This window comes from Sturnus vulgaris, chromosome 10, assembly GCF_052056855.1.
Source record: "Sturnus vulgaris isolate bStuVul1 chromosome 10, bStuVul1.hap1, whole genome shotgun sequence".
Lineage (NCBI taxonomy): Eukaryota > Metazoa > Chordata > Aves > Passeriformes > Sturnidae > Sturnus > Sturnus vulgaris.
The window spans coordinates 8,853,092-8,865,850 of NC_142252.1; the positions used below are offsets into that span (position 1 = coordinate 8,853,092).

The following is a 12,759-nucleotide window of genomic DNA, read 5'->3' on the forward strand; positions in this document are numbered from 1 at the left end:
TTCAAAGAGAAAATTTTATGGACGCTTTTATACACATACACAAATATTTTAATATAATGGTAACTGAAATGTTATCCATATTCTTAGTACTGTCATAATTAACTAAAAAGATATTTTTTAAAATTTTGTAAAAATGACATATTTTACACATCTTCTATTTACAATTGCAATATGCTTAAATGTTATAAAACATCCACTCTGACCTTTAAAATATATGTATACTAGGACTTAGTATTAGATATATTATAATTTATAGCAAACTTAGGGTTTGCTGCGTATCTATCTGTTCAACGGGAATTTTGTAATCAGCCTGGCTTAATAAAGGCTGCTCAAAACCAAAAATTGACAACAGAAAAGAATAAAAGGGAAAAAAAAGAGGGAATGTGCAAATATTGGGGCAGGCAAAAAAAATTCTCAAGCTTGCATTTTTAAAAATAACACTGTGAAGACTTCCAATAAATTAAAATCTTAACCTTCAAATCCTTTTTCTGGTATTGTCCACCAACTTAATTTTCAGTACTATTAATCTGAAAGGAAAAAATACCCTAAACAACAAAGAACAAACCCCACCCCAGACACCAGCTCTTCCTGAGGCCATATGCTCCCCACACTGCAGTCAGACATCGGGGTTTGCTGGAGTGGCTGCTGCTGGCACAGAGGAGCTGGCTCTATGGATGACTCGGGAATACGTGCGCTCCATCCCTGCATGTTTTGCTGAGTCCTCCTTGTAAGCAATCTTTTCAGAGAGAGAAAAAAAAAAAAGAAGCAACAGTGAGAGAGATGTGAATAATTTGGTGTCTGAAGTGCCTGTTGTCTAACCAAGGATCTCCCATTTTTAAATTGTTACACAATGATGCCAAGGATCTGAGAGAGGAAAAGGACCTTTCCCTGGTAAATGGGGGCTGCAGGGACAGGGATGGTACCCTCTGAGTCCGGGGTAAAATGGGCTGGGCTGGCTTCTGCCAAGCTCCATGGGGTTCCCTGAGCTGCTCCACTCTCACAGAAGTCCCCTTCACTTAACAAACTCACAGACCCCCACATTAGCAGCCCCTGCCCATGGCACAGACAGGCTCTGCCCAGGCTGTCATTTGGGGATGCAGCAGCCTCCCAGAGCTGCACACACGGGCAGCAGGGCTGGGACCGAGTGCCAGGCTGAGCTGCTGTTGAGCAGCAGTGGCAAAAGCTCTGCCCTGTCCTATGGTGGCCTTCAGCAAAAAGGAAGATCTTTTTCCTGAATAAGCTCTTCTAGCCTTAGTAATAACTCTTTTTTCCTACTTACTTCTATAAAAGCAGACTGAAAACCTGTCTTCCTCCATGCTTTGTTGAAGCACTCACAGCAGAGACAGGGCCACCCCACTGACCACACAGCACCAGCAGTGGAAGAGAAACCTCTCCCCTTGACAAAGCTCCAGCTGGAGCCCTACACCATCAAGCCCAGCTTGGCCAGGGCTGCAGGGCAGCCACACCTCAGCTGTCATTCTGCAGACACGAGCACACACAGCTCTGGGAAGGAGCTGCTCTCACACCATGGGCTGCAGGAACAGCACTGGGACTTGGGCACACCCTGGCAGCCACTTTTGCTACTGTTGGCACTTGCTTTTGCTTTAGGGGCTCCTGCCGAGCTGCCTCACTGGCCTCCCCAAAGTTCACAACTAGGACCCTAATAAACATGCCTTCCAAGACTGCTCATGGACAACACATCACACATATACCTTGAATCTTTTTTTAAACTCCCTGAGAAGGGAGTCATTAGAGATGATATTGAACAGACATACCCAGCAGAAAAACCAGCAAGTGAAGGAAGTATATGACATTAAAAGAAAAAAATAGATGTAAGAAAAATGAACATACCACTTTTGGCTATAGTATTGAGGGAAATGTTAGACAGGGAAGAAGAGAAGCTGTATAAGCAAGGACCATGACAGAGCTGTCAGAAAAGAAAAACAAAAAGAGAAAAAACAAAAAAGAGAAAAACATATGGTGATGAAAAAGTCACTGTCAGTAGGTGAGAAACAAAACTCTCTTGAATACAGCAATGGGAAAGATGGCAAATCTTACTGGTGTAAAGCACAGAGCACAGATGCACGAGAGCCCCAAGCTTTCCAACTGTGAGACAAATATTTCAGCCACAGTTTAAGGCATGTGATTTCTCTGAGGAAATACTCTCAGAAGTACTCAGAAATACTCAGAAGCAGGGAGTTCATGAGTTCACTGCAAGAGGAGTAGAGTTTTCTCAAAACCCCACACTGCCCAGAAAATGGGGCTGACGCAAAGGATTGCAAGTGGGAGATTGTTTTCAGGGTGGACTTTAAAATGCATGCAATTTTGGTAAAAGAGATGACAATTTTGACTTTTGTTGGATGAACTCTTTACACATTAGCACTGCTTTGTACAAGTAATTTTGTATCATTTAGTAGGAAGAAAACTCAGAGCTCACGGATATACATACAGGTATGAGCATTTAACAGAACCCTCCAAATATTTTATGGATGCTGAAGCTAATGGGCTGCTCGTGCCTTGTTTGAGCTGACCATCCATTTTCCATTCTTGTGGGAAATAGCAGTTCACACAAGACACATGGTGCTGCCTATGCACACTGACTAGATGGCCAAAATAACTTCCATGAGATGCATGAATATTGATTAACAAATAATACCTTTAACACTTACATACTGAACAAAACAGTGATAAATACTAGTTATGATAAAATCACTGGAATGCTTGAGATTCACAAATCTTTATACACCTGAACAGGAGGGGAGCACAATTCCCAGAACTGCAGCCACCCCTTAGCTCAATTCCCCCCTGGCAGGCACCAGGCCTCCAAGTAATTAGGAGCTTTACACCCAAGGAAAAACCTCACTCAATTCAATTCATACTTGTGTACAATACATAAGTACAACAATGGGCAAAAAAATCAGGTCAGTCCTTATTCTCCTCATATATGAAGATGAATAATACAGCATGGGGTAGTGGAGAGCCAGTTAAGCACTTCTGTGAGATGCCACCACTGATACCAGTGGTTAAACCAAGTAACTACACCAACAGTGCTTTTAGATGCTACAGGCACTTGGAAATGCAGCACAACTGAGAGGAACTATTGATTAGATGCAGTCTTAGGTAGCCTGCCCATAAGCATTCAGAGATATAATTAAACATGGTTTAATTAGCACTTCAGTATGCAAATCGCTCAATATTTAATTGAAACAGAAAATATGAAAAAAAATAAATCTGCCTGGACAGCAGTAGAACAGCTGCAAGTGTGCACTGCAGTCCAATTCAGAATTTTGGGATTGTGTTCATATAATGTATCCATACATGCTCATCCTTCTGAAGCTGCTAAAATACGTGGCATCTATTTTACTGTGTACTCAAGTATAAAAAAATTTGAAAAATAACTTTCTCTGAAAGCTGAATATAAATAGAAACAATAAAGATACCTCCTGTGGTTATAAGCTCCATCTTAATAGCAATTTACTGTTTTAATTAAATACATCACAGCTATAGGACAAAGCAAGCAAGGCATAAAGCACTACTTCAGGCTATCTTTCTATGCCTCTAAACTCCAGTCAGCATTTAGCCTCACATTCAGCTTTTCAATATGTAGCAAGGCAACCAGAAAACAGATCTCTGTTGAACAGATTTGCTATAGAGAGTATACTTCTATTAAAAAAAAAAAAGAAGGGAAGAAACAAAACCCAAAACTGCAAAAAAATAAACTGTTTTCTCAGTCACTATTGCACTGAAAGGTTTTACTTCTAGTATTTTGCTCTACAGCTACATTTGTCACTACAACACACAATAAGCCACCCTCACCAACCAGCACCAAAGTAGACGTTCTGACCTGTTCATTCATGACTACAGAGAGCTCGCTGAGCATATCCTTGTAATGAGACTTCATCTCTCCCTGATACTCAAACTGGTCCTCCTTAATAAGGCGCTCGTTGACATCGAGGGCATGTCCACAGGCTTCAGCAAATTGCCTGCAAGCACCAAAACACAAAAAAACAATGACACAAGTTTTGTAGTAATGGGAAAAACTGTCTGTGTACATATACACACAATGCTCTGCTCCCCCTTGCAAATTGCACCTTGTTAGAAGGGAATTCCAGAACTCATTCTCAGATCAAAAGGAATGTATTCCACTAGGGTAGCCCAGAACTGCAGTAAATGTTTCTTAGGAATGACTTGTAAGATAGGGGAAATGCAGATGTAAATTAGGCTGGTTCAAATCAGCCTGATTTCATGTCTCACCTGGCTATGCCATGCAGAGTGTCCTATATATACAGAGTGCAGTGTGGGGGGTGAAAAGTCTAAAAATAATGTTTACCTGAAGATTTCCTTCAGAAGCTTAACTTGATTATCAGGGTATCTCTTAGCATTTGTCTCTTCAAGAAAAGCTCGAGCATAGGCCATTGGTCCAGCATTGACCTGGGTGAAAAAACACACAGCTTAGGTACAGAGAACAAGCCATTCATTGTTGTTTCTCTTGTGTTCCAAGGCTTGGAGACTGGCCTCAGGCAACCCAGGCTGTGAGAAGAACATCCCCTCACTCCTTTTGTCACCAGGATGGAAATTGAGGAGTTCTACTGAGGAAACAGGATCTGCTCAACCTCAAACAAGCTGCAGATCTGTGCTGGCCTTTCCAAGTGCCCAGCTAACTGACCACCCAGACAGTGACATGTTTGTTAGAAGACATTTCCATGAGAGCACCAGGAATACACATGCCTGTCACAATCTCAACTTTCTTAAACAGGAAATGACAAAGCCAATCCTAGCAAAACTCCCTTTAAAGAATCCACCTGCCTGTGATGGGCCATATTCTCAAGTGATACGTGACAGCCTTGTTGGAAAGGTCTTAAATGCTATTTAGCATAGACTCGAATGAAATAATTAGCATATAAAACCAGCAGTCATCAATTCCAGTGGAAAAGTTTCCATTCTTTAGTGTGTTTAGAGTAGGATCTAACAGCACTGTAATACAAGAAATGCCAAAGACAAAAAATATCTGGAATGATGAAAATCAGAATAAAAATTTAGGTGGATGCATTGAACAAAGAGAATAAAGGCAGCAAATTGTCATTACCTTGACACTGACACTTCCTTGGAGCTTGAGCTGCAGTCGGATCATGTCCACTTCTTCCATGGTGCAAAGCTGATTGAGCTCTGAGACCTTTTTGGACATCTCATCAATGGCCACTTCGATGGGGTTCAGCTCTGTGCTGGTTTGGCTTATGACCTGAATCCGCTTCTTCACGTAGGGAAACAAGTGACTGGCTGCTCAACAGAGAGAAATGGATCAGAGAACTCACCCAACAAGACAGTATTTAGGAAAGCAAAACAATCAAATCAAAGTATTAACTTTTGACTTTGTCAATCTCTTTAGTAATCCATAAAAATTAAATTTTAATCACTGAATGAGCAGAAGTGACACAGCAGGTCCAAACTGAATTCTGATGTACCTGGCACTGGAAGAGCATTTCCTTTTGAGCTCATTGGTGTTTGATAGCAAGCTCTACCCCATGCAGGAGGCGAAAAGCTCTCAGTGCTCAGATTTTAGAATCCACAAATTTCTTCTTCTGACTTAAGGCATCAACTTAGGACTTCAGACAGCTCAAGCCATCACATCAAACATACTTTACATTAGAGGCAGGAGCCTCCAGCTTAGCTGAACTGGGAATCATTCACTGTGCTGGTGTTGGCTGGGATAGAGTTAATTCTCTTCACAGAAGCTGGTACAGGGCTGATAGCACAGGGATGTTTTGGTTCTTGCTGGGCAGGGCTTACAGCATCAAGGCCTTTTCTGCTCCTCATCCCACACACCACAGAGGAGGCTGGGGGTGCACAAGGGGGACACAGCCAGGACAGCTGACCCCAACTGACCCAAGGGATTTTCCAGACCATATGGTGTCATGTTCAGCACACAGAGCTGGGGGAAGGAGGAGAAAAGGGGAGGGACATTCAGAGTGTGGTGTCTGTCTTCCCAAGACACTGTCACGTGTAATGGAGCCCTGCTTTCTTGGAGTTACCATCACCTGCCTTCCCAGGGAAGCAGTGAATGAACTCCTGTTTTTGCTTTGCTTGTTTGTGCAGCTTTTGTTTTACCTATTAAACTGTCTTTATCTCAGTCTGTGAGTTTTTTCACATTTACACTTTTGATTTTCCCCATCCCACCAGAGGGCACTCAGTGAGTGGCTGGCTGCATGGGGCTTAGCTGCCAGCTGAGGCTGCACCTGCAGATGAACCTACTATTAAAACATCATCCTAAAAGAAGTGAAGAGGTACTTTTAACATTCAACCTAAATACTGCTATGGGAGCTGACAGAGGAATTATTCACCTTTAGAACTCATAGCTTTCAGCTGAGGCCTTTCATGGATCTCAGGGAGTCTGGCAAAGGTGCTGTTATGGCGCATTAAGTCTGATCTGAGCTAACACTTTTCTGATTGCCCTACACGCTTTGGAAGGTCTCCCAAACTCCATGTACATCCTTCTCCACTAGCATCTGCTTCCAGTCAGCTCAGACCTAAATAAGCTCCAGTTTACAGCGTGTCTGTCTCATTGGAGAGCAGGAAACCCAGGACTTCCAGAGCTGGAAGCACGAGCCAGGCATGGCAGAGAGCCAGTGAACCAAGGACTGCAGCCAGACTGCACTCGCCCTCTGCCCAGCAGGCTCTGGAGCAGAGATGCAGGGCAGGTGCCACTCCAGCCACCCAGGCACAACTGACTTCACCACTCCTCCAGTCATACCAGAAGCCTGGCTTTCTTCTCAAACTAAAAGTGCTTAAGTTTGCAAAGGAAACCAATGAAAACACATGACTTTATCAAACAGGAGTGGAAAAAGAAAAAAAAAAAGAACGCTTCCTTTACTGAAAAGCACTGAGGTGAGGTAGGTGCCAAAGCAATAAGGAGGGGAGAAGAGGAGGTCATCAAAGTCCCACCGAATGCCAAAGATGGAGCAGGGCTGAGAGCGGTGGGAGCTGCTGACAGCATGTAATAACGCAGGGAAAATATTCTGCCAGAAGAACAGCCCTCTCTGTTTTTGCCAGACAGACCATAACAGCTGCACTTTCCAGTCAGTGAAATTACCTGCTTCAATACAGATCTCAAAACACCTACTGCTGCAGAAGCACTTAAAAAAAACACACACAAGCTATTCCTCCTTTCTTCTTATTACAAGCAAAGCCGTGTCATATAACAAGACACCCTCAGATATCAGTGCCTCCTTCCTGACTTGCCAGAAGAAAACTTTTAGGTGACTATGCTTGCACTGTAAGCAGTTTTTTTCACTTTGTCCTTCGGGGGAAGCAGATGCACTGAAGTTGATAGGGAACTGGATTTTGTGCCACTTGGGAGCCTTGGCTGTGAAATCAGCCTCTCTGCCCACAGCTGCCCATGAGAACAACGCCTCCATCTCAGACAGTTCCTCATACATCAAAATTCAGACATGTCAAGTTTCAGCAGTAGTCTCACAAAGGAGGCTTTTTTAAAGAGCGATTTCAATCATGATAAGGAGCTAAAAACTTCAGTTTAATATGACTCATTAAGAGAAGACATATCTAGTGCTCCTGACATTCCTGCCTTAAAACACTGATTGAAATCTTACCTCTAGCTTAAAAAAAATTTCTACTTAATGTATCTTAGAAATTTTTGTTCAAAATGGGAGTATCTGCAATTTTTACTCTTAACAGAGCAGACATCCTACTTGGCTTTTTCTTTCAATTGTTTATTATGAAAAGAGAATGGTTCTGAGTGCTAAGCTGCCTGCAGCAGAACCACTCCCAAGTTACATCACTGCAAGAACAGTTAAGATGTCAATTATAAGGAAAAATAAAGCAGCTGAATGGAAATAACTATCCTAAGATGGTCAGCAGGCGTGTAAGGAAGCACACGGCCAACACACACACAGTGAAAAGACGAGTTATCATCCTGCACAAGCGACTGATGGACACCTGGCACTCGACCTGCCCTTCTGGGCTGAGCTGGGAGCAGGGGAGCAGGCAGGCACACGTACTGGTGAGGATCGTGCGTCGCTTGCACTGCTCCTCCACGCCCCCGTGCTTCTTCCCCGAGAGCGTGAAGGGCGTCTCGAACACGAAGCGGTTGATGTTGTGGTGCATTTCAAAGTCAGTCTTCCGATCCTCGGCCTCCTTCTCCTCAAAGAAAGGTGTCACATAGGTCACCTGGATGTAGGCGTATTTGGGATCCAGGTCTTTGGGGTTCACCTGGCAAACAGAATAAAGTTATGCTACGTGTGATGAGCTCCCAAGGCGTCCATTACATTTTTGATGTATTTATTTATTTATAGCCATACTGATGAAAACTGAGACTTCCAAATGTAATACTCAGATCATGGATGGATACAATGGTATTTGACCAAAATCTCCCTAAGAAGAGTGGGACCTTTGACTATATCCATGGGCAGAAACAGATGAAAGCTAAATGAGACAGAAAAGAACCTGCTTCTGCACTGCAGCAAACATCTGCCTGCCCCTCTTGCACCATGCATTCATTACTCTCCCTTGTGCAAAACCTCATGTCTTTCATACCTTGTTGGAATCCTGGATGATCTTCACATTATCTATTCCAAACTTGTCTGCATAAAGTTTCATCAGCCTTTGAGAGATCTCAGACAAGCCAGTTAACTTGGGCTCTTTATAGATATACTCTTTACCTTCCTCCTCTTCAAAAAAGCCCTGTTTGGAAAGAAACAAAAGGATACAGTGAATGATACAGTGAACATGACAGGCAGGGCAAAACCTAAATGAGGTTCTTGCATCAGGAATCAAGGTTGCCTGTATACCCACCAGAGCATCCAGCACACCACTTCCAGCACCTAAGTTAAAATATTACCTCTGTCCACTCCTAGCAAACATGTGCCTAGAGGTCAGTGTTTATACTGGTCTTCATTCTGCAAAGTTACCCACGAAAAAATGCCTACACATTCATTCACTTAAGAGACCAAGCTGCTTGAAGAGTTAAAGGGCTTCCTTGAAACTGCTGATGTATGTATGATGAAAAAAACCTCATGGATTAAAAACATTAAAAATTCTTTAAATCTTAATAATTTGGTTCAATTAACAGCTGTCTGCTGGACATTGAGCCCAGCTGAGTTGTGTGCAGCACATCACCTCCAGTGCATCCTCTGGGAGCCATGTGTGCAGGCACAGGCTGGGCACTGCTGCCCATGGCCATGGCATGGGGAGCACTTGGGAACAACCTGCATCTCCTCAGGGCAGCTGAAGAGAAACTGCTGGGCACCTTGAAAGGCCATGTAGAATTGCAGCACTTCCAGAGACAATTAGCAAATTATGCACTTTTGAAAAGAAAAGGAAAACCAAAACAAGACATACAGAATGTGTTCCTTTATAAAAAAGGTACAGTCTTGTTAAGGTCATTATTTAATACACTGCATGGACTTGGCAGAGCTTTAATTAAAGGGTCCACTGAAGAGCTGAACATGAATCTGCCAGGCTTCAGAAGAAATGCCAACCTCTGAAAATTAATAGAGCATTGCATCACCTGCAGGTGAGACACAACTGCTACAAGAAGAACACGTATATCAGTGTTCCAGTGTGGGCATTACTGGAAACCAATAAGTAATAGCTGCAACAGCAGCTTATCTGACAGCATCTTCTTCAGCCTCACAGTGACCTTCTAACATTACATGATTTTTAACAATATTATCAATTAAATTCCATGGGCATGTGAAGAACTTCGCAGGTAATTGGAGAAAAAAATGTACAGCTCTAAAGTTGACTCCTACAAACATCTGCTGAGCTGGGCAAGCAACTGACTTCCTACTGATTACACTGAGAAAATATCTACAGGATCATAATCTGGTTTCTGATCTTGTTTCCACTGAAGCAAAACTGCTTTATGTGGGAAAACTTCATTAGTTTGATGCAATCACACTTAAACATACTACTCTGAACTGTTTCTGTCAAAAGACATCTGCTTTCTGTTACTATTCAGTGTTTTCAACAAAACCCCTCATGTTTTCCAAATTAATCACATAGCAAGCTAGAATATAGTTTATGCTCTTAAACCCTGATTCTGTGTGTGTCTGCATGCTGGAACACAGTGTTTATATGGAAGTGCCAAATCTCTGTTGACGCTGCATAGCACACTGAGATGATATCTCTGTTAATCGTTTTACTTAAAAAAAATACCTGAAAACAAACCACTAACAGATTTAGTCTTATCTCTAATGCAAGAGACATCATTTAAGTACATATTCCCTACAGTATTTCAACTGACAAGTGACAAGCAGAAGTTAACTGTGAGCTATAAATAATCATGTCTGCCATATGCTATATGTCTGGCAAAGACTATTAAAAGTAAGATTAAATACTTTTCAGAAGCCAAATATCCTCCAATTTCAGGATTTTAAAATATTAAGCAGCCAAGGTCACATTATCGATGCATATCCCTGGATTATTTTCATCCTGGCTGGTTTGGTCCTGCAAGGATAACACAGCCTCACAGATGAAAATTATTACAAGGAGCAGCTGATGGTGATGGAAGGCAGATGACCTCCTGAACACTGAGGTCTGATGTTCAGAGAGACAAACTGTGACCAAAGCCTATCACTGTGACAGTTCTGATAAGTGATAAGGACCTTCCTCATCCTCACACACCTCCAGACAGCCTTGGAGCTCACAGTACATCAGACCCTTCTCTGCCCTTTGTTGAAAGGTGAGGTAAAGCCTTCTGCCTGACCTGCCAGAAATTGGCATCTAGTGGTTCTTTCCCTGTCTCATCCCACAGTAAGTGATTGTGATCTCTGTGAAACTTTGCCCTCCAACTTCTCCAGCTTCTTGTACACACAGGAGAACAAACCCTCAGCTCTATCTTTACCTGACACTGCTCTGAAAAACAGGTCTTGAATGTCTCTGCTTATCAGCACAATATGAGTTCCCAGCTATTCACTATATTTAACAGGATTTTATTTTGGCTCTTAATTCAGGAAAGACACTGACTTCTCAAACGCTCATCTATGAGTAAACTCATATGCACTGGCTAGTGTGGTCACTTGGGGGTGCAATGAGATATTGTCACCAAAGGCCTTTAACAGAATGTGCAGTCTAAAACAGCAGCTGCCATGAGATCTGGCTCCCCGAGCTGGCAAACAAATCTTGCTGGTGAAAACAGATGACTGTGTCCTCCCTGAGGATCACATTAATTCAAACCATCCTTGCACAGGTCCCTGCAGCAATGCAGTAACCAAATAGTGCCTCTGACTTTGCATGAAGAACAGTTTTCAGGTGCAGCTGAAGATCATCTTTCTCCACTAAGAACCCCCAAAATTCTCCCTCCCAGCATTAACATTATTCTTTAGTTCTTTAATCTGCCTTCTCTGCAGCTTTTGTTTCAGTTAAGGAACAGCAGCCACATCACATCTCTCCTGCAAAGGGCAAGGAGAAAGCAGTGCTTGCTGCCTTTAGAGCCCAGTGGCTGGGGGGAACAAAGAGAGGAAGACACAGCTATGACAAAGTCATACCCTTTAGAGCACTAAAGCTGTTTAAATGAAGTTGTCCTTGTGGCACTGGCACCTGGAAGTCATTGCACTTTTACAGAGATGCTAACCCAGTTCAGCAGAAGTGCTGCAGCTAAATTACCCAGTGGGAGAGCCACTGGCTCTGGGACAATGCTGGCCAGAGGCTGCAAGTACGAGAGCCCTGTTTTGCCCTGTGCTGCTCCCAGTTTGAGGAAGGCCAGGCATAAGGAAAACTCTGCCCTTCCTCAGGTGCAGGTCACTTCCTCCTTGAATTTGTCAAGTTCAGCTTTGCTAATCTGAGAGATCTGAGAGCCAGGAGCTGCCATTCCCCTCTGAATTCTCATTTCTTGCTCCTACAAGGGACTGCCAGGACCATGGCCATGGCCTGCCCAGAGTGCTCCAGTGACCACTGCCATCGACCTCAGACTGACACAACAGCCCTTCACTTGGGAGCTGCTGGGCAGGCCAGGAAAGCAGGCTTGCATTCAAACAGCCTTAATGCTACCCCCCAAGACTTTCAACAGAGAGGGTCCAATCCCACTCCCAGTGAAGCTGGGAGGAACTTCCACTGAGATGAGATGAAGCAGCATTGGACCCCACAGTGCACACACAACATGATGACAGATACAGCTCAGTAATTCAGGTAACTGAACAAATAAAAGTTAGTTTGTAGGATGCAACAATGAATGCAGCAACGTTATTTCATCTGCCATGAACCAAAGAATCAAGAGCACAGGAAAATTAATGTTAAGTAACAGTAGAGGGAAGGATGAAGGATGTGTAAGGAGAATTAAACAAAACATGCAACAGAACTAGACTTACCACAGCCTTGAATAAGATCAAAAGGAGAAAAGAGCAAATTTCTGCATTAAAATCTAATTAGCAAACAGAATGATTCACATCAATCTGTTGTTTACACACTTTATATTTTAGAGCACAGGAAATTTTACGCTTGCCAAAATGAGGACTAAAAGGAACATGCTGGATTGCTACACTGGTTTGTGGTAGAAGAAAACACAAAATAATGCTTCAAGGGTGCTGAAGCACAGCAGAGGGAGTAATGCTATTCTACAGTACATTGCACAGAATCAGAGGTGGCCTGGAAGCAGAAGGCAGAGTCAGTGAAAAACACAACAAAGCATCTACTGCATACTGCTCTGCTTTAAGATCTATTAGAGAAGAGTCCATACATCAAAGATGCCTTATCTGGTTCTATTTATGTTGTAGTTTGAAAAATCCTGCCCCACCTCAGTCTCAGCTT

The 12,759-nt window shown here is 42.9% G+C and overlaps 1 protein-coding gene across 12 annotated transcripts in view; it reads right to left on the bottom strand.

Moving 5' to 3' along the window:
- Positions 1-12,759, bottom strand: part of DOCK10 (dedicator of cytokinesis 10) — a 138,257-nt gene continuing 125,498 nt past the window's right edge. For 9 of the 12 annotated variants that reach the window (XM_088170716.1, XM_088170714.1, XM_088170712.1 and 6 more), the window contains 7 exons: positions 8,548-8,694; positions 8,013-8,223; positions 5,087-5,277; positions 4,331-4,431; positions 3,845-3,983; positions 1,852-1,927; positions 1-736 (listed from right to left, as the gene is read on the bottom strand). In XM_088170716.1, coding sequence (XP_088026842.1) covers positions 669-736; positions 1,852-1,927; positions 3,845-3,983; positions 4,331-4,431; positions 5,087-5,277; positions 8,013-8,223; positions 8,548-8,694 — 933 coding nt within the window. In that variant the 3' untranslated portion in view covers positions 1-668. The other 3 variants (XM_014879549.2, XM_014879553.2, XM_088170718.1) reach the window with 2 other exon arrangements.